Genomic DNA, 26,683 nt, shown 5'->3' on the forward strand with positions numbered 1-26,683 from the left:
AAGGAACATTCCTCTTTAGAATGTGAGCCAGAATACCCCCTGCTATACCTTCCCTCCCTCTCACCTCATGGACTATCTCGTGGGCTAATGCCTTATTCTCATTGGTTTCACTACCCCCACCATCTTTTCCTCTTTGACACAGAGCCTAAACACCCCCTGCTTGAAAACCTTAGAAGCCCTGCTGTCCTGGCCCTTCCCATTTTAGCTTTTTGCTTTCCAATCAGCTCAGGTCGTTCACACACTATTGCCAGGAGCTATTCTAGGCACTGGGAATAGCAATGACTTACGTCTGCCATGCTTGCCTTGCACATCTACCCAGACTGAGTGAGCTCTGACGTGCCTCTGGGCCTTTGTGTATGCTGTTCTCTCTGCCTAGCTTGCCCTTCCACCTCAGGGTGAACAACCCATCCTTTAAGACCTGGTTTAGATGTTTCCTTATCCTTAAAGCTTCTGAGGCTTCTGCCCTTCCCCAGACCATGTGACAGTGTGTTTTGCAAGGATTTGTTGGCACATCTGTCTCTACTCTAGACTGGAGGCTCCCAGAGGACTGGATCCCTGTCTGATTTATTTTTTAAGAAATTTATTTGAATTAAATATTAAATAGGTATTTATAAAGAATATAAGAATACTTATAAAATATGTATAAGATGTAAAGAATAACAATATGATGAACACCTGTGGACTCACCTCTCATTGTAAGAGATATAATTCCTTCGTACCATCAATACCAATCACAGGGCCTGGAGCCAGTCCAGGGATCCGTAAATGTTTACAAATGCCTGAATGCTTGAATGCCTGAATGAGTATCTGTTGTTGGAATCATTTTCTCTGTGAGTCTCTCAGCATTGCTGAGCAAACTCCAGGGAAAGTGGTCATAACTGAATGACATCACTGCCCTAACTCAGCCCCACTTTGTGGGCTCTCTGTACTGTTCACACATCTTTCTGTTCACTTTGTATATGCTTGTTTTTTTTTTTTGTTTTTTTTTTTGAGACAGAGTCTCACTCTGTTGCCCAGGCTAGAGTGAGTGCTGTGGCGTCAGCCTAGCTCACAGCAACCTCAAACTCCTGGGCTCAAGCGATCCTCCTGTCTCAGCCTCCCGAGTAGCTGGGACTACAGGCATGCACCACCATGCCCGGCTAATTTTTTCTATATATATATTTTAGCTGTCCATATAATTTCTTTCTATTTTTAGTAGAGATGGGGTCTCGCTCTTGCTCAGGCTGGTCTCGAACTCCTGAGCTCAAACGATCCGCCCACCTCGGCCTCCCAGAGTGCTAGGATTACAGGCGTGAGCCACCGCGCCCGGCCTGTATATGCTTGTTGAGTATCCACTCAGGGCCAAGTGTGATGCTGGGTCCTGGGGATATAGTGGAGAGCAAAATGGTCAGAGACCTCTTCCTAGGCAGCTTCCACTTAGCTCTGCAGAAAAAAAGAATCCAAAGAATCTAAATTAGAATGCTTCCCACCCTTTCTAGCTACACTGTGCTCCCCTAGAAAGGCAGTGTGGGACAGGGGTTAAGGGACATGGACTGGTGGCCTGGATATGAGAATACCAGCTCCACAATTTGCAAGTCATGATGGCTTTGCAAGTTACTTATCTTTTATGTGTGGCAGTTTCCTTGTTTGTGCAGTTGGCAAAATAAATCCTACCCAGTGAATGTGCTGTGAGGCTTAAAGGAGTTAATATGTGACAGGTGGCTCATGGTGAGGGGTGAGTCAGCGTTACCACCATTATTGTCAGCAGAGCCTTCTATGGTGCGGCTGGGGGTGTGGCCAGCAGCTGGGGAAGACCTCATGTATTGCTCCTGCAATTCTCTCCTGCCTGAGGTCAAATCCAGAGAAGGCCCAAGTGCCCTGCCAGGAACTTGCCATGTTTCCTCAGCTCTAAAACACTTATGGGCCATATTTTACAGCTCTGAGTCATGATGTGGTTATAGTCCTCCCATTCAGGAAATACATATTGAGCATCCAGTTTGTGCCAGGTACTTGCTAGGCACTGGGACATAGCTATAAAGAAAGCACACAGGGGCCTTGCCCACACAGAGCTGGCAGTTTAATGCAGGGATCCTAGAGCATACACAAAAGCAATAAATTTGTTTTATGATGGCTCAGATAGTGTTCAGTGCCATGGAGAACAAAAAGGCAGAAGAGACAGAAGCACAGTTTTAAATAGAATAGTTGGAGTAGATGTCCCTGAAAGCAAAGACTTGAGAGAGAGCAAGTGCCAGTGGAACAAACAGCAAGCACACATGGCCAGAGGCAGGACTGGCCTGGTATAAGAGAAGTAGAATGAGGGAGGGAGAGAATAGAAGGAGATGAGGCCAGAGAGAAAGGGGCAAATCTCGTGGGGCCTCATGGGCCATTGTAAGGCCTTTGGCTCTTCCTCTGGGAGGGAAAGGAAGTTGTGGTTGGTTTAAGCAGAGAAGAGAAGTGGCCTGACTTGAGTATTTACAGCCTTCCTGGCTGCTGCATGGCGAGAAGCCCACAGAGTGGTGAGTGGAAGGAGCCAGGCTCTACAATACTGAAACAGGAGATGACAGTGGCTTGGACCAGGTCGGGTGAGGAGGCAGTGGTATTGGCCAGGATCTGAAACCATAAGATTTACTGATGGATTAATGTAGGATGAAAGAAGATGGGAATCAGAGATGGCACCAAAGGGAAGACCAGCAGGAACACGTTTAGGGGGAAGATCAGGGGCACAGCATGGGCATGTCAAGTTTGAGATGCCTCTAAGACATCTCAGTGAAGCTGTGGAGTTAGCAGTTAGACAAATGAAGAGTTCAGGGCAGAGGTCTGGGCCAGAGATAGACATTTGGTAGTTGTCAGTGGGAAATGTGATTTAAAGCCTTGAGACTGGGTAAGTCTTGAGATATAGGGATTGTGAGCACTCAGAGAAGATAATTTGTTTAAAGACTGAGCCCTGGGTCCCTCCAATGTAAGAAGTGGGGCTACAGGCTTGGGAGATATGGAAGAACCTACAAAAAGAGGTTAGAAGGGTATGGCCAGGCAGGAGGAGGAAGCCCAGGAGAAGGTGGTGTTCCCGAAGGCAAGTGGAGAATGCAGTTCAGGAAGTGGGTAGTGCTCACCTGGGATCAAGTGCTGTGCTAGTCAGGTGACGTGAGGAACTGAGACATGCTGTTGGATTTGATGATGTGGAGGTCCCCAGTGACTGTGACGTGAGCAATTTCTGTGGAGGGATGGGCAGAAGCCATGTTAGAGTGGGTTGAAAGGGAGGGAGGAGAGGTGATTTCAAAGAGTTTTGCTGTAAGGAAGAGCAGAGAAATGGGAGAGAAGCTGAAGGGGTCATGGGGCAAAGTGCTTCTTTTTTCCTTAGAAGCATGTTTGTGTGGTAATTGAAATGGTGTGATAGAGTGGGGATGGATGATGAAGGTGAGGAGAGAACTTGTGAAGGTGAGAAGTGTGCCTTGCGAGCAGAGGCAGGCAAACACTGGTGACAGAAGTAGGGATGTTGTGGTTGTGCAGATTCCTCTCCAGTGGGTCTCTCTTTTTCAGTGAGACAGCCAGTAGGTCGTCAATGACAGTGAAGAGACAGAGGGAGGTGTTGGAGGCTTGAAGATTGAGGAGAGGGTGTGAGGAATCATCCAGAAGGACAGGAGAGTGTAGGGACTATGGACAAGTCTTGTGATTACCAGTTATCACGATGGCCACCATGTGGGTTGTGGACACACACCAATGCAGGGAGCATTGCCCTTGCAGTGCCGACTTTGCTGGGTGCAGAAGGTATTGTTTGTATGCTCACTGTCACTGCAGCTGAGTTGGAAGTTAACTTAAAATTTTGGCTGGGCATGGTGGCTCATGCCTGTAACCCTAGCATTCTGGAAGGCTGAAGTGGGAGGATCGCTTGAGCTCAGGAGTTTAAGACCAGCCTGAGCAAGAGCGAGACCCGGTCTCTACCAAAAATAGAGAAAAAAATAGCCAGGTGTGGTTGTGCATGCCTGTAGACCTAGCTACTCGGGTGGCTGAGACAGGAGGATCGCTTGAGCCCAGGAGTTTGAGGTTGCTGTGAGCTAGGCTGACTCCACGGCACTGGCCCACTCAACAGAGACTCTGTCTCAAAAAGAAAAAAAAAATTTAGATCCCCAATCTTCACATAAAGTGTCTCCAGAAAGACTACATTGTGATGCAACATTGAATTAAAAAGTCACTGTGTACACAGAAGATTGCTTATTACTTCTCAGGCAACACAAATACAGTAGAAATTGCTAAATTTCTCAGAAGGCTGGAGAGGAGGCTGTAGCTCATTCACATGTTATAAAGGGCTCTCAGTAGCTTCTGATTTGCTTTCAAGGGCTGCCTTTAAATTCCAGCCCCAAGTAATTTAAGTAAAAAATGAAACTATTAATTTAACCAGGTAGGAAATATTTCTTTAGGATACTTAGAAATTGGTATACTGAAAGGCCCCTAGAGGAGCCCAGGTTCCAAGTGTGGGCCAGAGATGCTGTGCCCACCACCACACTGGGCCTCATAGCTGGCAGCAAAGGTAGCCCACAGGGGTTAGACTCAAACTCTGGTTGTCTTACTGGAGAAAAAAGTGGCAGGTCTGTGACTGGATATCTAGGTGTATGCTGTTGGTGATTGATGACAGGAATGTTTAGTGGACATTTACTGGTGTTTCTTTTCTCCAAAAGAGTCCTTATAAGATGTTTCTCCACCTCCAGGTCCTCAGAAGGAAGGAAGCACTTTGGAGTGTCTTGGGGTGGGCCTCCCCAAGTGGGCTCCTCATCTCCCCTCTGAAATGGCTTGTCCTAAGATGTCCTACCAGTTGGTTCCTAAATCTCTTTGGCAAACTGATGGCCTTCAGATGGGGGCAGCAGTCAGACCCTACAAGGACTGGGGGACACTGGGGCAGAAGGGGCCAGGGCAGCCTCCTCCACAGGCAGCTATGGTTGAGTCTCTGCGGGGGCTCTCAGCAAATCTGCCCTGCCTCCTGTGTGCCAACATCCACCCAAATGAATACAGCCCAAAGCAAGTATAGAATTTTAGGAAAACAATATAAAGCATTATCTTTGGCTTTTTGTGCTTTCATATTGGAAAAGAGGAAAATTGGCAGAAATGAACTTAAATTGGGTCAAAGGAGAAGGAATATAAGGGGATTAGATTTTAGCCTGCTGGTTTGCCTTCTACGTTATCCAACTACCCTACTCTGCTGACTCCTCTGCAGCTATGTTGGGATGAAGGTGGGGGTTAGGCACATTGGATCTCACTCAGTGGTTTCTCAAGGGCTGGATCCTAGAATTCCAACTCCAAAGAAAAAGTAACACTTCGTCCCATCCTCATAGATTTGGTCTGCCCTCAGGCTGCTTGGAGAGCCACCAGAAGGAATATTCCTTTGTGTACAGGCAGACCCCTGGTGGACATGGCATCAACTACTCATTGGGGTTCCCCCGCATTCCTGAGTGTCTGGGTTCAGCATCCGAAGGGGACAAATCAGGATGTAACAGACCTGCCAGGGCAGTATCTCTGAACTTGAACTACATGTTGGAATCTCCCAGGGAGGAAAAAATACTAATGCCGGGGTTCTTTGCCCACAGTTTCTGATGTAATTTGTCTGGAGTGCAGTCTTAGAGTCGGAATTTTTAAAATCACCATAGGTATTTCTTTTCTTTCCTTTTTTTCTTTCTTTCTTCTTTCCTTCCCTCCCTCCCTCCCTCCCTCCTTCCTTCCTTCCTTCCTTTCTTCCTTCCTTTCCTTCTTTCTTTCTCTCTTTCTCTCTTTCTTTCTTTCTTTCTTGGTCTTTCTCTGTTTTCCAGGCTGGAGTGCAGTGGCATGATCATAGCTCACTGCAGTCTTGAACTCCTGAGCTAAAATGATCCTCCTGCTTCAGCCTCCTGAGTAGCTGGGACTACAGGTGTATGCCACCATGCCCAGCTTCACCCTAGGTGTTTCTAATATATAGGTTTAGAGCTTTGGTACTGAAAGTGTGGCCTGCAAACCAGAGTATTAGCTCACTTTGGAGCTTCTTAAAAATGCAGATCCCACCCCAGACCTACTGAATCAGAATCTGTACTTTATCAGGATGTAAGAGGGGATACTCATATCTTGCCACGTGTCCTGGTGCCAAGGATTCAAGTGGGAGATTCTTACCAGCGCTCAGCACAGGGCATAGCAAATGGTGGCTATGATGCTGCCACTGGGCAGGAAAAGAAGGGTGGTGATGGGGCTTGGTGAGGTTGCCCAGCTTGCTAGAGACCTCTGCAGGCTGCTTCTCTAAGATTTATCTCTAACACAGTCATTTTTAATGTCATTTCAGCATTTCCCGGAGACTGGACACGAAGGAGCCCCCCGGTAGCCAGAGAGCAGCTTCCCCAACCCCGAAGCAGGCTTCTGCTACTGCTCCTGGCCGTGAGAGCCCCCGGGAGACGAGGGCACAGGGCCCAGCAGTCCAGGAGGCTGATGGTCCCCGCAGGACGCTGCAGGTAGACAGCAGGACACAGAGATCAGGGAGGTCCCCCTCGGTGTCACCGGACAGAAGCAGCACTCCCACATCACCCTACTCCGTCCCTCAGATCGCCCCCCTTCCCAGCAGTACCCTGTGTCCCATATGCAAGACCTCAGACCTCACGTCGACTCCCAGCCAGCCAAACTTCAACACCTGCACCCAGTGTCACAACAAGGTCTGCAACCAGTGTGGGTTCAACCCCAACCCTCATCTCACCCAGGTAACCACCCTCTGCGCCGGCTCCCCACTTACCTGCCACCTCCTTGCCGTGCCTCCCCTGGTTCCCTTCCTCTCTTTCACCAACACTCTTTTCCTGGTCATTTCCCTTGGCCACCAGCATCTGTGTACTCCTGGGGGATGTGTGTCCTGGCTCTACAACATGGCAGCAGAGAACAGGAGGCCTGGGCCCAGACTTCCTGAGGGATTCCTGCATCCCCTGAAATCCTGGGCAGAGTCCCAGAGTAGAAGATGCTTTCTTACCTGGTTCAAGTTTGGTCTGAAAGAATGGCCTTGGAGAAGACTAAAGACAAAGTTATGGACAATTTTCCCAATAGATGCTCATTTGGAGAGAGCCATAAACAGCTGGAGGGCCCAAAGGGAGGCAAATTTCCCTGGCCTTAGGCCTGCCTCTCACCTTGACAGTGGGCCCTGCAGTGGGGATGCTGGCCTGGGGAGCAAGCTGTTAGGGGAGGCAGAAAACTGCCTTCCAGCTGGGCTCTGGAAAGCTCCTCCTCTGGGCTTCAGTTCCAGTTAGCTGGGGGCCTGAGGTGGCAGAGAAGCCCCCCATTCCCAGAGAAATGACCCTGGGGTAAAGTAGAGGCCCAGGATGGAGCTAAGCATTCACAAAGGGTGACAGTGTCCTACACTCACCAAGAGGCCACTGTAGGACCATTTCCATGAGTTTGGTCTCTTTTTTGTCCCCAGAAGACTCTGAGTCCACAGCCCCATCCCAGCTTTGTTCAGGATGTTTTGAGTTGCTGTGGGATGCCTAACTAAGCCCATGGAGGCTCTCACTGGTGACTTAGAGGCTGGGTGCTCCAATGTATTGGCTGAGCTGGAGCCATCCCTTTGAAATGAACTGAGTAGGTTTGCTGACTTCCTCCTGCTCCTTCGCAGTAACTCACAGAAGCCTCTGGTTCTCCCCACAAGGCTCTGTCCTTGGACAGGATGGAGAGTGGCTGACTGCAGGCGCGGCTATGGCTGCCTCTGGGATTAGCAGCAGCTGGAGCCATTTGGACCATGTGGGAGGGGGATGAGTGAGAATAACTGTTCGCAGGTCAGGGTCTATATATGCCATGAGGTGCTGTGGGTGTGGGATGTGTGGTTTGTGAGAGGTAAGTGTGAGATTCCGAGGAAGGAGCTGTCGGTGTGGGGAGATGACTCAGTGCCTTTGGAGTTGCTCCTGGAGTGTGGGGGCTTCCTGAGGAGGCGTGCATGCTCGTGATTATTGCATCTGTGATTAGAAACAGGCCCATCACGCACTGATCAGTTAGGTAAGTGTTTGCTGTTCAGTATTTAGAACAGTGCGATTAAGTCCAGGGAAGCTCACCTGTGTGTTTCTGCCAGTGAAAAGCCAAAAGCACCTGGTCTCACAGGAGCAGGGAGGCTTGGCAGGTGGCCCACAATGCTGTGGGACATCCCTTTATTGTGCTGGCCTTACTCCTCTGGATGCCAGCTCCCTCAAGATGCTCACTTGAGCTGCAGCACCTGCACAGCTTTGGTTGAGGTGGGCAGGGATTGAGGAAGAGCCACACATGGTGGCCCGTCTCTGCTCCATCAGGCCTAGACCTTCAGTGCGGTGGGAAGGGAGCTAGCCTTTGGCTGTGCCTGGAAAAACAGCAGAGTGGGAGGACCTTGGACATACTCAGTCCATCTGCCTCATTGTGCTGAGAGGAAGCCGAGGCTCAGGGCCAGGAGGAAAGAGGGTTTCAAACCTATGGCAGGTTTTGTGAGTGGGCCTTGGCCAAGTACTTCAAGCAAATGCTGGGCCAGACAAATGAAATGGTTCTTTGCTGTGGGATGTCTCAGGGTTTTCAGCATCCTGAGGGGCATTGCGGAGCCCCAAGACAGGGCTGTAGTTGGCAGCCTTTCCCAGAGTTGCTCCCACAGCACATGTCAGGAGCTGCTGTTCCATGGCACCCAGCTTGGGAAATGCTGACCTAGTCCATTCTCCAAGTGCACACACGGGGAATGCCCTTTTCTGTTGGGGTCTCTAGGCAGAACCTTTGCTTCCCCAGATTTGGCTTTCAGTGCTGTTTTTGTCAAGGAAAAATAACCCTCAGTGTATTTTCCTAAAGGATAGCAAAGTATAATTCTCAAGGTAGTACAACTGCTCTTTGTCACTTTGCTAAAAGCAGATTCACTTCTCTGGTCTTGCTTCCACATGAAGAGAAAACAAATCTTCAGGTTTTGCTCACACACCTTCTGTTAGATGTGTCCTGGTCAGACCACATCTGTTCTGGCCACCTCTAACTTGATGTTACGTCAGCCAAGAAGGCTGTCTCTAGGATCATCCTGGTGTCTGGGCTGAGCTCCTGCCTGGCCTGAGTTTCTGGGCATGTGCAAGGGGCTGGTTCTGAGACGCTCCCTCTGACGGTGTACTGCACTGTCACGGGGAGGCTAGAGGTGTTAGCATTCCGGCCTTAGTGATGGGGAGAAGGCAGGAAGACGGTTCTTCTCTTCTTTCCCTAGATGTAGGTTTTTGGGCAAGTGCCTTAAACTTCCTGAACATCAGATTTCTCTAAAGGAGAAGTAGGAGTCCAGGCACTCACCTTAGTGGCTTTGCTGATGTCCCTGCCTGCTCAGGCCTGTTAGTCCATCTTTCCACTCTTCAGTGGCTTATATTTGGGCCTGCCACCCAATTCTGCACCAGAAGGGAGGCCTTTGTTGCCCTCGTCAGGCCTCTATTCTGGTAGCTGTGGGTAGGAGTCTAGGCGTGGGCATGAGCCAGCTGGGTAGAGGATGAAAGGCGCTGTTGGGGTGGGCAGTGGAGATGGGAGTTAGCTGCTAGGGAAGTGAGCAGTGGCTGGGGCCAACACAGCCTGCTTCTGCCAGCCTCTCATCCCCCCCGCCCTGCCGCCGCTCCACTTAGAGCAGCCCCAGCAGCACTTCCTAGCCTGGAACTCCTCCAGATGCGAGCTTGTCCTCGCCCTGAGAGCAGCATCCTCAGAGTGAGTGCAGTGCAGAGGCAGGGCTGCCTGCCCGCCCATGCTTCCAGTACCATCAGCTGAGTGCTCCCAGAGCACCACCTAAAGTGAGGAGGCACACCCTCTGCCCCAGTGGGGAGCAGGAGGGCTGCTACCCCATCCCCAGCCTATCAGATCCAGACACTCCCTCTGCCTCCCGCTCTCCTTGCTCTAGTTAGAATCACTTCTAAGCCTCTCTAAGAAAACTGCACATAGCAAGATCCCATCTCTACAAAAAAGAGAAAAAATTAGCTGGGCATGATAGTGCGCGCCTGTAGTCCTAGCACTTTGGGAAACCGAGGCAGGAGGATTGCTTGAGGCCAGGAGTTTAAGACTAGCATGAGCAACATACCAAGAGCCCATATCTACAGAAAAAAATTTTTAAAAATTAGCTGGACATGGTAGTGCGTGCCTGTAGTCCCGGCTACTTGGAAGGCTGAGTTAGGAGGATCACTTGAGCCCGGGAGTTTGAGGTTGCGGTGAGCTATGATGATACCACTGCACTCTAGCCCAGGCAAAAGAGTGAGACTCTCTTCGCACCTGCCCCCCGCCCCCTGCCACCCAACAAAAAAGAGAAAACTACAGAAGAGTGAGCATGGTCTTCCCTCACCTGTTCCAAGGTCTGAACTTTGCTGAAACCAGGCCAAAGATGTTTACCCCACTGCACCCCTCATTTCTACCTGATGGCAAGCCTTAGGCCCAGGCAGTTGTCCAGGGTGGGTGGCATGGAGAAGGGAGGGAGACGACGCAGTGGCTACGAGTCTCTCCTTCTGCTGCCTGCATCCCACTCCTTTCCGGCAAGGGCCAGGGCACCAGATGGCCCGGGGGTGGTGCTGTGAGTTCAGCACAGATTCCTGCCGCCAGCAGCCTTGTCCCTTTCTCTCTGCTCTTTCCTGGGCACATTGCTGCCTGGGCCAGAGAGGGATGAGGAACAGGTGTCAGGACATGGGATCGGCAGTGCACTGAGGAGAGGCAAAGGCATCCTCCTACGTACTGGGCTCAGGAGGAGGTGTCTGCACATGTGCCCAGCCTTCCGTTCCCCACCTCCAAAAAAAGTGGAAGTTGATCTCCAGGTGGCAGGCCCTTCAGGAGGCCTTTCACCCACCCCATGTCTAGTCTTTGGACAGTTTGCTTTAGGGTAGCCACTTTGACCTAAACAATCTCCAGGAAGTAGAGAAATGCCATCCAAACTTAAGTCAGCCATGGGGCAGCCAGCCCTGCTGCTACTACATGCCTCCAGGTGGACCATATTCCCAGGAGACAGGACCTTTGGCCTACTCGCTTGGACCACTACAGGATGGAGGCCAGAGCCAGTGGGGACGTGAGGAAGAGACAACTGTGTTGGAGCCATCAGATATGGAACTCTACCTTTTAGCTAGGAAAGAGGGCTATAAGGTTAACTAAGAATAAATATAAAATTAATTTAGAACACAAAATATGAAATTTTATCCCTAAAACACTTATTTTCATATGTGAGGGTACAGGAAACAGAATGAAAAGAGAATGGAGTAAAAATGGTACAGAAAAAGAGAAACAAGTAGGGCTGGGCATGGTGGCTCACACCTGTAATCCCAGCACTTTGGGAGGCCAAAGTAGGAGGATCACTTGAGCCCAAGTGTTCAAGACCAGCCTAAACAACATAGACCCCATCTCTACAAAAAAATTTTTAAAAATTAGCCAGGCATGGTGGCGTGTGCCTATAGTCCCAGCTACTCAGGAGGCTGAGGCAGGAGGATCATTTGAGCCCAGGAATTTGAGGTTACAGTGAGCTATAATGATGCCACTGCACTCTAGCCTGGGCAACAGAACAAGACCCTGTCTCGAGAAATACGTGTATAATATAAAAATTTTTTAAATTGCAAAAAAAAAAAGAGCGAGAGAAAGAGAGAAATACATAGAGTGGGGGTGGGAAGAAGGCGCAAGAGGGGAGAGGTGGGAAAGGGATGTGGTGGAGAGAGAGCCAGAGGCAGGAAGAAGCAGAGAACAGGAAATCTTGGTAAAGCAACCAGTTGCTGGCTGGTAACCTGTTGGTTTTGCTGTTCCTGTTCTTTATTTTGCCCAGACTTTGGCCTGGACAGGGCCGCTTATCCCACTCAGTCAGAGGGTGGCCCTCTCCCTTCTTCCCATCTTTCCCTCCCTCCACAAATGCTTTTTGAGTCCTTATGATAAGCTGGGAATTGTCCTAGACACTAGAGAAACAGGTAGAGTGAAGCAGACATGCTGCTCAGCACTGTGGAGCCTTCAGGTCAGTGCAGGAGGCAGACCAGGAACCACACAAGCAAACACAGAGTCACACGTCGGGTCAGGGCTCAGAAGGACTAGGAGAAAGGTGGGCATGATTCTTGGGGGCTTCTCTGATGATGGGGCATTAGGCTGTAGAGTGTTGTACTGGAGCCAGATAGGAGACAGGTGGAAAAAGGGGAGGCCTGAGGGGACATGCTTGGTCCATATGAGAACCCAGAAGCAAGCCTGGTCCAGTGTGGCTGGCATTCCATAGCCAGGACCAGAGGGTGTACAGGTCCTGCTGGGTCTGTTGGGGTCCTGCTGAAGTCTCCAGATGCACTCTCAAGGGTTTAAGAAGGTGGAAGTAGGAAGGATAGATGTGCATTTAAAAACACCCTTCTGGCCGGGCGCGGTGGCTCACGCCTGTAATCCTAGCACTCTGGGAGGCCGAGGTGGGCGGGTCGTTTGAGCTCAGGAGTTCGAGACCAGCCTGAGCAAGAGCGAGACCCCATCTCTACTAAAAATAGAAAGAAATTATATGGACAGCTAAAAATATATATAGGAAAAATTAGCCGGGCATGGTGGCGCATGCCTGTAGTCCCAGCTACTCGGGAGGCTGAGACAGGAGGATCGCTTGAGCTCAGGAGTTTGAGGTTGCTGTGAGCTAGGCTGACGCCACAGCACTCACTCTAGCCTGGGCAACAGAGTGAGACTCTGTCTCAAAAAAAAAAAAAAAAAAAACACCCTTCTGATGGAATCTCAAGGGACCCCCCCCCCAGATAGCCAAAACAATATTGAAAAAAAGAACAAAGCTGAAGAACTCATACTTCCTAATTTCAAAACTCTCTACAAGGCTACATTGTAGTACTGGCATGAAACAGACATATAGACCAGTGGAATAGAATAGAGAGCCCAGAAATAAACCCTTACATATGTGGTCACATGATTTGACAAGGGTGTCAAGCCCATACAATGGAGAAAAGGCAGTCTTTTCAACCAGTGGTGCTGGGAAAACTGGATATCCACATGCAAAAGCATGAAATTGGACCCCCACTTTACACCATGTATAAAATTAGCTGAAAACGGATCAAAGATATAAATGTAAGAGCTAAAACTATAAAACTCTTAGAAGAAAACATAGGGGAAAAGTTTTATGACATTGGATTTGACAAAGATTTCTTGGATATGACACCAAAGGCACAGGCAACAAAAAAAATAGACAGAATTAATAAAAATTTTAAAATTTTGTACATCAAAAGGCACTATCAACAGAGTAAAAAGACAACCCACAGAGAGAAAAATTTGCAAATCATAATCTGATAAGGGAGTGATATCCAGAATATACAGAGAAGTCCTACAACTCAGCAACAAAAATCAAATAACCTAATTCAAAAATGGGCAAATGACTTGAGACATTTCTCCAAAGACGATATACAAATGGCCAATAAGCACATGAAAAATACTCAACATCACTAATCATTAGAGAGATGCAAATTGAAACTCCAGTGAGTTACTACCTCATACCCATTAGGATGGCTATTTAAAAAAACAAAACTAGAAAATAACAAATGTTGTCCAGGTGAGGTGGCTCATGCTTGTAATCCTAGCACTCTGGGAGGCTGAGATGGTAGGATCACTTGAGGTCAGGAGTTCAAGACCAGCCTGAGCAAGAGCGAGACCCCGTTTCTACTAAAAATAGAAGAATTAAACGGGCATGGTAGCACGTGTCTGTAGTCCCAGCTCCTTGGGAGGCTGAGGCAAGAGAATCACTTGAGCCCAGGAGTTTGAGGTTGCAGTGACCTATGATCATACTACTGTACTCTGGCCCAGGGTGACAGAGTGAGACTCTGTCTCAAAAGAAACAAACAATAAACAAATGTTGGCAAGAATGTGAAGAAATTGGAACCCTTGTGCATTGTTGGTAGGAATGGGAATGTAAAATATACAGCCACTGTGGAAAAAAGTAGGATGATTTCTCAAAAAATTATAAATAGAATTACCATATGATCCAGCCATTCCACTTCTGGATATATACCCAAAAGAATTGAAAGCAGAGTCTCAAAGAGATATTTATACACTCATGTTCATAGCAGCATTATTCACAATAGCTATAATGTGGAAGCAACCCAAATATCCATCAACAAATGAATGGATAAGCAAAATGTGCTATATATACACAATGGAATATTATTCAGCCTTAAAAAGGAAGGAAAATCTGACATGTACTACAACATGGATGCACCTTAAGGACATCATGCTAAGTAAAATAAGCCAGGTGCAAAATGACAAATACTGTATGATTCTATTTATATGAGGTAGTTAGAATAATCAAAATCATAGAGGCAGGAAATAGCATAGTGATTGCCAGGAGCTGGGGGAAGAGCGGAATGGAGAGTTACTGTTGCACAGGCACAGAGTTTCAGTTTTACAAGATGGAAACAGTTCTGGAGACGGATGGTGCTGATGGTTGCACAACATTATGAATGTATTTAATACCACTGAACTGTATAATTAAAGATGGTTAAAATGGTAAACTTTGTGTCATATATATTTTACCACAACAAAAAAGTAATAAAAACTTTAAAACCCTCTGGAAATAGATGGTGGTGATAGTTGTACATTATGAATGTAATACCACTGCATTATATACTTAAAATGCTTAAAATGACAAATTTCATGTTATATTTGTGTTAACCTGCATGCATACTAGATGTGTGTGTACTAAAACAACAACATACACACACATATACACACATACATACACCCCCCACTCCCCAGCTGCTCTGTGAATAGCCCATAGGTGGCACTGGGAGCCAGAGGGGCTGGAGAGGCTGGGGCTGGGGGAGCGGTAGTGATGGCTATGGAGAACTGTGACAGATTCCTGGTATATTTTTGTGGCTAAACAGACAGGTTGTGGAAATGAATTGAACATGGAGGATAGGGGATGGAGTTAGAGAATTTTTCTATTTGGGCCATATCATGTTGAAGGAGCCTGACAAATCCAAGACTCTGGCACACAGCATACAGGTTGGGATGGAGACCTTTGTTTGAGATTCACAAATATATAGTGACATTTAAAGTTCCATAGGAAGAGATGTGGGCAGAAAGATGAAGTACCAGGATCTGGGCTCCCTAACACTGAAAAGAACCCAGCAAAGGTGGCTGGAAAGGATAGCAGAGAAGAGCAGAAAGACCAGCAAGTGAAGGGGTCCAGGAGGGGAGAATGTCTTGGGTGGTGGTGGGGAGCCAACTGCTGGGAGCCCATCAGAGGAGCCCTCAATGCCTTGCTGTGGGGAGCAACATGGAAGAACCAGATGGACAACCTTTTTTTCCCCAACATCATATTATGAATATTTTCAAGCCTACAGAAAAGTTGAAAGAATTATACAAGGAGCACTCACGAATCTATCACCTGGATTTATATAATTAACCCATTACTCCTGGCTTTATCACACATCCCTCCTTCTGTCCATCTGTCCCTCTGTCTGTCTATCCATCTATCTTTTGTTGAAATTCAAAGTATGTTGCAGAGATCAGTATACTTCCCACTAAACACTTCAGCAAACATATCATTAACTAGAGCTCAGTATTTATTTGAGTTTTCTTTTTAGGTAAAATTTACATATAATGAAATGTACCAAGCTTAAATATTCCAGTCAGTGAGCTTTGAGGAGGTGCCAGGGGTCAGTCCCGTGGGGGTCGCCGGCCATCTGCATTGACTGTGGGCATCATTTGGTGGGAGCCTAGGAGGCAAGGGTCAAGGACTGATGGGGCCTGGAAGGCAACAGAAGCCTGGAGGGGAGAAGAGTGGGGAAGCTAAGGGATGAGCCCTGAGGGTCCCTGGGATTTTAAAGAGAGGGTGAGACAAGTCTAGGGAGCATGACTTCTCCTGGGAAGAGAAACTAGGGGCCAAGAGGAGTGTGTGGGGGAGGGTAGAGGAGTTGGCTGCTCATGGACACGGTGTATCTATCACAGGGCTCAATGGATAGGGAGGCCATCCAGAGCAGTGTGGGAATAGTTGAGGGATATTGGGTGGTGGAGAGGCAGATGTGCCCAGGGATCAGCAAGGAGATGGGTTCTCTCCCTTTGGTGGAACTCCAGGCCACTGAGGCCTTCCAGCTCCAAGGAGCGATTAGGTTCAGCCTCCACTCCTCAAATCCTGGCTGCAGATGCTGAGCAGGTTCCCAAGGCCTCCCTCAGGGCTCTGATATGACAGATTGGCACAGGCCTCCTCTGTGGGCCATGCCTGGCTGGTCCAGCTATGGATCAAAGTGCCTCTGTCCTCTGGGACCCTGTGGTGCCTGCTCCCTAAGCCTGAGGTCAGCCAGCTAACAGGTAAAGCAGACCGTTAGCAGACACGGACAGCAGTGCTGGATGGGGCAGGTGACGTGTCCATTGCTGTGGCAGTGTGAGAGCCCAGGCCAGTCTTGACTCCCTCCTCTGGTCTACCCTTCTTGTCCCGGGGTTACAGGGGGATATGTTCCTCCTGTGGAGACCTGGCCAGTGACTCATAGCCCAGAAAGACATGTAGTCATGCCGGCCAGTGGGGCCCTCCCAGGAACCTCTGGCTTTGGCATCAGCAGGGAGGGCTCCTTTATGAGCTGTTTCTGTGATGTTTCAACTTGTACCAAAACAGAAAGCATGAATGCGGCATCAGGCATGATGTCAGTGCTGAGTGATCCGACACACTGAATGCCTACTCTCCCAGGGAGGGCTGGGGCTCAGAGGCAGGCCGCTGCTCTCCACAGGAAAGAGGCTAAGTGACGTCTGCAACCCTCCTTCTTCCTTGCTGGTGGGGTTGGGGAAGGGGAGTGGGATGAGAACGTATTACTGCTGGGGACCCTCAAAGCTTCCTGACAGCCATGGGGGTGACAGTGAAGCAGGCTCCACCCCAGGAGCAGCCTCTGGGGCCAGATATGGCAAGCAAGACTGGATCCCACTCTCTGGGGCTGAGACACAGGGAGATAGGTCTCAGTGTGACCAGCGTGCCTGCAGGGAAGATGTAGAAGCTCTTCCCGGAACTGCCCTCACTGCGCTCCTTGCACCAGAGTCCAGTGGAGGGAGCAGCAGGGAGTGGCCATTGCAGACAGATCATGTCTGCCCATTCAGCTTGTTGCCCATAGGGTCCCACCCTGGTCCCTAGGCCTCTGGATCCTTGATGGGCAGTGCTGCCTTAGCTGCCCTTCTTCACATTGAACAGTTTGAGTAAGAGAGCAGCTGGGAAAGACTCTCTCAGGGGGACAGTCCTCTCAGAGCCACAGAGCCCATGGGCCTTGCCTTTCCAGATCCCCAGCAGTCCCCTGGAAAAGTGAGCAGTGCCTCCCTATGAAGCCATTTGCCTGTAGCTTCTGCTTCCTCCACCTCCCAAATTACCTCGTTGACCCTGCATGCCACACTGAGTCTTCTCATCCTTACTGCTACCCAAGCCCCCACTGGCCAGGGTGCACGGGCTTCCACGGAGGTCCCTGCCGGCCCTTGGAGATGGTAGGGTAGGCTTCCTTGGCAACGGTCACCTCGATAAAAGCAGGTACCTGGCAGAGCCATCCACCTTAGGGTAGCCCTGGGGTATCCGCCCAGTTCTACCTCTGGCTTCTGGAACATGACGCTTGTGGTTGGTAGCCTGCCCATCTCCTGGCCATGTGCCAGGTCAGGTTCATGGACAACAAGACCCTAAGAGAGGTTTCCTGTCACAGTGGTAAAAGGCCAATCCCTCTGATTCTAGTGGGCAGCCAGCTTGGAGGGTGCCTAGAAGCCTTAGGGGACCTTCAGGGCTCAGCCTCCTGACAAGGAGGCATCACAGTGTACAGGTAAGGAAGGGTATAACTGCTGCCAGTCCCAAGGCCAGGGGAGTCTGCCGCAGGACCGTCCATATTCATCCAGCCTGGGTGGCAGGTGGGCTGGGGGTGCACAGCCATCGTCTCTCTCCCTGTGCAGTGGACAGCCTCCATCCCCCTAGAATGAGAGTAGGGACTTTGGAGTAGGGAGAAAGAGGCTGAAGATGTGCCCCTCCCAGAAAACTCCTGGGGATTTATGGGGGAGGCAAAGAGAGGGAAGTCTTGCTGGGTTCGGAGAGCTCCTTCAGCCAGTGTCCTCCTTGGGAGGCCTGCATGCTGGGCCTGAGCCTGGGAGGAGCTGTGGGGAGGGCACGGTGAAGGCTCCTCACCGTCTGAAAGAGGTTGGATAGAAATAGCTGTGCCCATCTGGGCGATGAGTCACTGAGGGGCGTTTCAGCCTTTCTTGGAGAGGTTCTATTTTAAGTGAGATGCCTACGACACAGCCTGTATGACGGGGGCTGGAGAAAAGAAAGTTCTGGTAGTGAGTGCAGGAGTTTTAGCACGTGCCTTTGTTCAGCCCTGTCCAGAACCCAAGGGAAGGTTACCCCAAAGCCCCAGGATAAGGATCCTCACCTCCTCAGATCCCCCTTCCCAGGAAGACTCGCCTCAGGACATGCTGCAGCCCACAGGTGAATGATAGAGATGGGATCTTGGGTGTGGTTTGGGTACCCACCACAGGAACTGAGTTTGTGGTTGCCAGCCTGAGCCAGAGGCTAGGCCTCCTCTTAGCGGGGTAATCCCTTCCCAGGGTCCCTCTCAGGATGAATAGAAATGGCCTGGCCTTGGGAACTCCCACTTTGATGGGAGTGAGCCCCTCCCTGCCAAGAAGGACCTTTCTAAAGGTGTCTTTAGACGAGGTCCCAGGGACTGAAACTGTAGCTTTCTCTGCCCAAACAGATAAAGCTGCACTGGATCTTAAAAAGCATCTGAGTCGGTTAACAGTTCCCAGCTGAAGAGATGGCTTCATACCTCAGTGCTTTGGCACAACTGTTATTAGAGTTTCTAGAGTTGGGCTTGGTCTTTGGGAGGGGTGCTTTGCTAGTGTTTTCAGGGGTGACTTCCAGACCCCTGACTTGGCTTGCATAAAGCTGGGTGGCCTTCAGAAGAGGTGGGGCTGCAGAATGCACTAGGCTCCGGGCTGTGGATTAGGAACTGGGCAGGGCTGTCAGGGCGGGTCTTGCCAGCAGCAACACTTCCTTGCCAGGTAACCACAAGAACATGTCACTGAAACATCTCAGATCTTAGTTTTCTCTACTGTGAGGACAAAATGAGAGAATGCCTATGAACATGCCCTGTGTGGTGCTTGGCACAAGGGGGTGCCCACCAATGTGAAGTGTTCTCTCCCTTCTTGGATGCTGTTCTCGGATTGCTGGGGCAAGATACCTGAGCCCGGGCTCCCCAACTGGCAAGTCAGCAGCAGCAGTGCAGCCCTGGGGCTTCAAGACAGAGAGCAGGGCTGGAGGCACCCTCAGGATGAGCAAAAGGGGCCCTCTGCCCCAGGGATGAAACTGGACCTTTCTCTAGTGATAACGGGCCCACCAGGGTACATTCACAACCTCTGGCTGCAACCATAGACAGGGGAACAGCCTTGGTCTCCAGCCTCGGCTCTGCTCGATGATGAGGAGGCCTAAAATATCATGGCTTCAGCCTTGTGGGAGATGTGCCCTGCATTACAAGTTGTCAGGATTGATCCCACAAGCAAGCCTCTCTGGGATGAGCCCTGCTCTGTGCCACACATTGTGCATGGCCCTGAGAACACCCTGTCAACAGGGTGGTTGTGGGGACAAGAAACACCCAGTAACAAGTTAGCATACACTGTGAGAAAGCATAAGCACTGTGAAGAACATAAACTGGGGGATTTCGTAGAGTACCTGGGGTGTTAGACTATGGATGGGTGGAGGCCCTGGTGGGGAAGTGATACTTGATCTGAGACCTGCACCGCCAGATGGGCCAAGGGGCAGAGGGAATGGTGAGTGCAAAGGCCCTGGGGCAGACGTGAGCTCAGAGAACCGCTGGGGAGAAGAGAAGGCCAGGGTGTCTGGGGTGAGACAGCCAGTAGGAGATGGTGGGAAAAGTGGCCAGAGAGAGGGGTGGGCTGGGGTGGATCATGGGGCCATGGTAAAGAGTTCCCATAATGTGATGGGGATCCACTTAGAGGGGTTTAAGCCTATAAGTGATATGCTCTGATTTACTTGTGGGCTTTTTGGAGAAAAAAATACTGGCTCGTGTAATCGGAAGTCCAAGGGTAGACTTAAAGCATAGCTAAATCCAGGGAATTAAATGAAGTCATCAGATATGCTCCTTTCTCCTTTTCTTGACTCCAATTCCTACCATCTGTTGACTTCATTCCTAGTACCTCTCTGCATTTTGGGATAGAAGGCTGCTGACCACTCCAAGGCTACATCCTGCTGACTAGTAATCCAAAAGGAAAGGGAAAAAAGACCCTCTCTCTGCTGTTCATTTACCTAATATCACGGAGGGCTGTAATTGGCCCCGTTTGACAGGTCACATGCCCATCCCTGCACGGGGCTCATGACAGAGAGAAACTACATGTTTATCACATGAATAGCAGCATGCATCTTGTTTGTTCCGGAGGCATGAATTATCCCATTTTCTTTAAAAATATGTCTTCCTTAAGAAGAAAAAAAAAAAAAGAGCTATTTCATTCTATTTACATCAGTCACTTACATTGCATTACTTTGCAATTACTTATTTTGTGCTCAAGATTTTTCATTCTTGAGATTGCACATGGCACTGCTCTAGGGCCTCCTGATTTACATCTTAAAAGATCACTCTGGCTGCTGTGTGAAAATGGCCTGAAGGGGGAAGCAGGGGAAGGAGAATGACCAGTTGAAGGTTATTGGGGTCATCCATCTGGGAGGACGGCAGCATGGAATGGTGAAGGGGATGTGGAGATGGCATGATGTACATAGACCTGAGGTACACCCATTGGATGCTGGGGAGCACTCTCAAGGGGGAGGACTCTCAAGGGGAGGACTCTCAGGCAGGAGCATCTAGAAGGCCGAGGGTTGATGGTCGAGGGTGGGCAGGAGAGTGTGGGACTACCTCTGCCCTCCCCTACATGCCTGGCAGCTCCTAGAGGGCAGAGGAATGCCACCTGTCCTTCACCCCTGCCCCCCGGCAGCCCAGAAACACCTGAGCAGGGCTTGATGCTCCTGCCTGTGCTAGGAGTCAGCCCTGGCTGCTATCTGGCCTACACTGGCCTGGACCATGAGCACCACCCACCCTGGCCACCCTGCTGACTATTTTGGTTCTCTCCTCAGGTGAAGGAGTGGCTCTGTCTGAACTGTCAGATGCAGAGGGCTCTGGGAATGGACATGACCACTGCGCCTCGCTCCAAGAGCCAGCAGCAGCTGCACTCCCCAGCCCTGTCTCCTGCCCACTCCCCAGCCAAACAGCCTCTGGGGAAGCCAGAGCAAGAAAGATCTCGGGGTCCAGCGGGACCACAGCCTGGTCCCCGCCAGGCTGAGACAGCCAGGGCCACCTCAGTGCCGGGGCCTGCTCAAGCATCTGCCCCTCTGGAGGTGGGGAGGGTGTCTCCTCAGCCCCCTCTCCCCTCCAAGCCTTCCACAGCTGAGCCCAGGCCACCTGCAGGAGAGGCCCTGGCCAAAAGTGCCACTGCAGTGCCCTCTGGGCTTGGTGCTGCTGAGCAGACCCAGGAGGGCCTCACCGGTAAGCTCTTTGGCCTCGGTGCATCGCTGCTGACCCAGGCAAGCACCCTCATATCTGTGCAGCCTGAGGCTGAACCTCAAGGCCAGCCTGCCCCCAGCAAGGGGCCACCCAAGATCGTCTTCAGTGATGCCAGCAAGGAGGCTGGCCCAAGACACCCAGGCTCAGGGCCCGGGCCTGGGCCAGCACCTGGAGCCAAAACTGAGCCTGGGGCTAGAACAGGTCTTGGATCAGGGCCTGGAGCCCTGCCGAAAACTGGAGGAACAACTAGTCCAAAACATGGCAGAGCAGAACATCAGGCAGCATCCAAGGCTGCTGCCAAGCCAAAGACCATGCCGAAGGAAAGGGCTACCTGCCCACTGTGCCAAGCTGAGCTCAACGTGGGCAGCAAGGGCCCAGCCAACTATAACACCTGCACCACCTGCAAGCTCCAGGTGTGCAACCTGTGTGGCTTCAACCCAACACCCCACCTGGTGGAGGTAAGAGAGCAAGACTAAGCATGCTCCCTTGAGCCTTGATTAGGTGCCAATGCCTGGGGTAATGGGGGGTATGGGAGCCAGAAAGGGCTTCAGAGTACTGGGTTTGCAGCAGTCATAGAGCTGCCCCTACACAGCTGATGCTGCAGAGGGGTTGTGCTTCCTTTCCTGTCCTTACTTCAGGCCCCAGTCCTTCCACTTGGAGAACTAACTGGTACAGTGGGTGGGAGTAATTGTGCCTCCTGCCTCTGACCAGTTGACCAGTGCTCTGAGGCTGATCCCAGAGGCAGCCAGGCTCAGGAGGCCCTGAGATGGCCTCCCCATTTTCAGCTACCATGGACATGGCCCTGATGAAAGAAACTAACTTCCCCTGCTCAGGTAGGGAGAACCTGAGGTCCCACCCTGCCCTTGATCTGTGACCCTCAGATTGAAGAGTTGAAGGGTCATGGGACAGAGGGCTGTGCCCTGTGTCCAGGGTGGGTTAGGAGGCTTTCTCACAGTAGGGCAGGCCATGTCCCACTGCCCAGGCTGTAGCCCAGCCAGCTGGTATCCACCCTTGATCCTCCCTTCTGAAGTTATGAGTGTTGATGTCTACTTGTCAAAGCCACAGCCTTTGGTCCACGTATTTTCCCCTTGCTGGGCCTGGGCTCTCCTTGGGGCTATTGGGGGGGGATGATCAGAGATGCTCCTCTTACCTATAGCAAAGCTCGAGGGAGAGCTGGGGCCAGAATCCCTGCAGTCCCTGCTCCAGAGAAGGGCACTGGGCACTGTGCAGAGCCAGGTGGAAGGGAGCAGGAGTTCCAGTGTTAGGCCCTGTGTTCTCCTGAAGCTTGTAGTCCAGCCTGGAAGGCTCAGAAGGGTGAAGTACTGTTCTGGACTGGCCTAGGCTTGTAGTCTGCTTCTGGTCCTCCTTCTACCCCCTTACCCACTCTCCACTGCCCAGGCCCACCCATGTGAACCCCACATGGCTGCCTTGGGCATAGCTGTGTCTCCTTCCTTAGAGTGCCCTTGGGGTGTGTGATTAGCTCGTCTTGACGGATGGATGTGTTTCCCAGCTTTGTCATGTCAGGAGACATTCAAGCCAAGGCCCCTGCCTCTTGCACACAGACAGCTACCTGAGCCCTTTGGGCTCTTGGGCTGGGCCATGCATGGCTGATAGTGGGCCAGGTGTGTCTGGAGTACAAACCACCATTGGCCAGGATGGGACAAGAGAGAAGAGCATGGTGTTGCCATGGTCCCTATGGCACCTTGTTCTGACTTCCCTTGGGCCAGGCCTCCACAGGAGCTCCTATGGGGGCCCTGTGTGACTAGGAAGACTGCTTTGGCCACCAAAGGCCAGGCTTTCCAATGTGCAGGGAGGGGCAGCTCTGAGTAAGACAGGTGACCTCCTCACTTGACACCCACGTGGTCCTTCAAGCCCCACACTGCCACCTCTCCAACCTCTATGTCCAGTGGCTCACTGGAGGACAGTTTGCCTGGCTAGCTGGGTTGGGGGATGCACCAAGGGGTCACCAGAGGACCAGGGATAAGTCACCATGGGACCAAGAGACGCCAGCTGGCTGCTTTGCCCAGAGACCTCTAGCCATAAGCTCACTGCCAGTCTAGTGAGGCACTCTAAGACTGAGGGACTGTGAGCCCCAGGGAACTCCTGAGTTGGCCTGGGTTGGGGGACTCTTGTCCCCAAGAGACCTCCCAGCCCATATTTCCTCATTAAGCAGAATGTGCATAGAGGGAAGGAAAAAATTGTCTCTATCCAGTAACATAAACATTCCTGACAGCTCCTTTTGGCAGCCCCTGGGCCAGGGCACAGGAAGTGCTGATTTGACCCAAACAGCAGTGTTTCAGTCACATGCTGACTGTAGATGGGACATCTGGATTCTTATCTAGGTCTCTCATTAGTTGCTTGGTTCTGGCTTTCCTGGACCCCAGAACTTCTGTCTCTCCATGGCCAGTGTTTCCCCTTCCCCAACCCCACCTCCATGTCCTGCTGTCTCTATGTCCTCCCCCACTGCCACCTCCTTAGCCAGGACTACCCTTGTCTCTGCAAGGTCTGATAGGTACCATGGGCCAGAAAGCAAAGCTGATGGGCATCCTGGTCCTATCTCCTCCCCAACCCAGGCCCTCTGCTTCCCTGCCTGCAGCTCCTGACAGCACCCAGTGGGTGGCAAGCCTCTCTAACCTCTTTCTTCTCATAACTCTATCTGTCAATGCTACTGTCCCCAGAGTGCCCAGGGCTGCTCTAAGGAAAGTGTGGACAGGCAGCCATGATGCCCCTTCCCCTGGTTCCTACACCACACCACCCTCCACCACCAGAGATGCAGGCCAGCAGCCCAGGGTCATCCTTAACTCCTCTCTTCCCTCTGCCTCCACCCATGGACCAAGCCCTGCCAGCTCTGCCTCCCCACTGTCACAAGAATTTGGCCTCTGCTGTCCCTCCCACAGCCACAGCCTTAGTCCTCTCTTCCTTGGCCTCCATTACGCACACAGTGACCAAAACTTTCTTGAGGCTTCACCTGCCTTGGGTCTTGCAAGGGGCTTGTGGGGAGGGGGAGGAGCTGGTGCTTGATGTGGTCCCCATCCTTCCCTGCAGCATTGCTTTTCTTCAACAAGACCCCTAACCAGGCCATGGGCTGCCTTTGATCTCACCTCAGCAAATGACCACTTGGCGTTCTGAGCAATGTCGTGCTTCCCTGTGACCTACTTTGTATGTTCTTGGTTAGAGGCTTCTGATTTTTCAGGTGCCTGAGACACCCTGCCTTGGGAGTGAGGTGGCAGGGCCAGTAGGTCCTTCTCCAAGTCCTAAGGGTAGTTCCGCTGTGGCTGTCTTTCCCCACACCTTACTTGGCCAAGGCTAGCCTGCCAGGCTCAGAATGACTGTGCTGTGTCTGTATACAGTGTGAGGCCGGGGACCAGTATCTGCACGCAGGCTGGGGGCCTGAGGGAGGAAGGGACCCACTCACAGTTCCCCACAGGCCTATTAGACCTCCTGGGGTGCCACCTGAGGCCAGACCCAACCGTCTGGGCCAACAGGTTAGGAATTTTCCCCAATAGGTTGGAAATTTTCCTCAACATCTCTGAGCTGTAAAAATCTTTTTCCTTCTTTCTGAATAGGGAGTCCGGAGCATACAATAGAGGAGGCAGTAAAATTGGATTCCTTTTCCATTTGAAACTTCCTCTGAAAGAAATAACCATAGTGCTATTTAGTGAGTCATTTCATAATTAAGAGTTGTTGATTCCAATTTTTTTAACCTATTTATATTTTTGAAGGATAATAGTACCCTCTGGCTTAATTTTTAATTGACTTTTAGTTCAAAATAGTTTGTGAAGAAATTAGTGGAATTGGAATTGTTACAGTAACATTACCAGTTTCTTATATTATAATTGCCAACATTCCAGCTGTGCCCTTGCGAAGTCAAGCCTCCCTGGGCAAAGGGCCTGGCACGTGGATATGTGAGGCTGGACTTGGCTTATCAGGGCAGGGGCCATGGCAGGGGCATCAGACCACATGTTAGCAGCTACCTCTGCTCCCGACCTGCCTCAGACTGCCTCTGGGGGTAGTGATCTCAGGGAGCCCTGTCACCTCCCATGTACTCCCTCTTAGGTTTCTGTGAGAACCAGGTGAGAATGCTGTAGTTCAGATGTTTATGCAAGGCCTCACACGGTCAGCTCTCGAGCCAGGAACAAGGGTGTCCTAAAGGAGAGTCTCTGTGTGAGGAAGGAAGAGTCTCTACAAGCCACTGACTGTCTGGGTGTGAATGGACCCTGTGACTAGTGCAAGCTCTTGGTGTCATAAGGGATGCCCCACAGGGAATGAGCACATGGGGCATGAAGGGAGCACGGCTCAGCCACAAGGGCACATACTGGGGACACCAGGGAGGATTCTTTCAACGGGAGGCAGAGACCCAGAAAGGAGGAGCTTAGGCACAGCCAGGGATAGGGTGGGATAGGGTCACAGAGTCAGAAGAGGAACAGCAACACCAGTAATGGCCACGTCTGTGGGCCAGTGTCCAAGTCTTGGGCCCTTTATCTCCAGGCATCCTTTTCTCTGGAGTTCTCATTCACTGGCCCCTGGTCTGGCAGTCAGGGCCAAGGGTGTATAGGGCCAGGTAGCTGGCCATAGGGTATCGATTGGAATGGTATCACCATAACCAGACTGGCTCACAGGCCAGTTCCACAAATGAAGAGACTGTGTGGACTGCAGGCTCATTCAGACAATTACAGTTAAGGGAGAATGCCCAGCACCTAGCTCAGCCCCATTAGGCTGCCCTGGCCACCCACAAGGCACACTGGCCAGTGTTCCCAGAAGACAGTAGGTCTCACGTGCCTGTAGGGCACCCCACCGAACCTCTCAGTCAACTCACTTCCCCTTCCTCACCCTAAATAGCTATACCCTGAACCACCACGCTCCATCTGATGGCATGCACACCTGCGTCTTCCACCTTTAGGTAATGATTGTCCTTGGGGGATTTGTACCTTCCTGCCCTAGAAAGGAACTGGCCAGAGGGAGGCGAGGCAGAAGTGGTCATCAGAGCCTCCCATTGTCCATCCCCTGCCTACTTGCCAAAGAGGCCCGGCAGAGGGGCAAGCAGGCAGCACTTCTCCCAGGATGGGGGCTGGTTTGGGCTGGGTGAGGCAGAGTATGACAGAGAATGTGCAGGTCAGTGAATAAATGAGAGAATAAACACTGAAGTGAGGGAATGAATGAATGAACAAGAGAGTGTAAGAACAAAGGAATGAAAGCTCAGGGGTGGAAGTCCCCAGGGGGGCACATTGAGGTTGGGGGAGGTGAGAATAGAATGAATAAAAGAATTG

General features: G+C 50.9%; 1 protein-coding gene across 1 annotated transcript in view; it reads left to right on the plus strand.

Annotated features, from left to right (window-relative positions):
• Nucleotides 1-26,683, plus strand: part of BSN (bassoon presynaptic cytomatrix protein) — a 96,521-nt gene that overhangs the window by 51,947 nt on the left and 17,891 nt on the right. The window contains exons 2-3 of the mRNA XM_069473637.1: nucleotides 6,272-6,683; nucleotides 20,990-21,874. Of these exons, the coding sequence (XP_069329738.1) occupies nucleotides 6,272-6,683; nucleotides 20,990-21,874 (1,297 nt within the window). The remainder of the gene's footprint in view (nucleotides 1-6,271; nucleotides 6,684-20,989; nucleotides 21,875-26,683) is intronic.

Source organism: Eulemur rufifrons, chromosome 7 (assembly GCF_041146395.1).
Source record: "Eulemur rufifrons isolate Redbay chromosome 7, OSU_ERuf_1, whole genome shotgun sequence".
Taxonomy (NCBI): domain Eukaryota; kingdom Metazoa; phylum Chordata; class Mammalia; order Primates; family Lemuridae; genus Eulemur; species Eulemur rufifrons.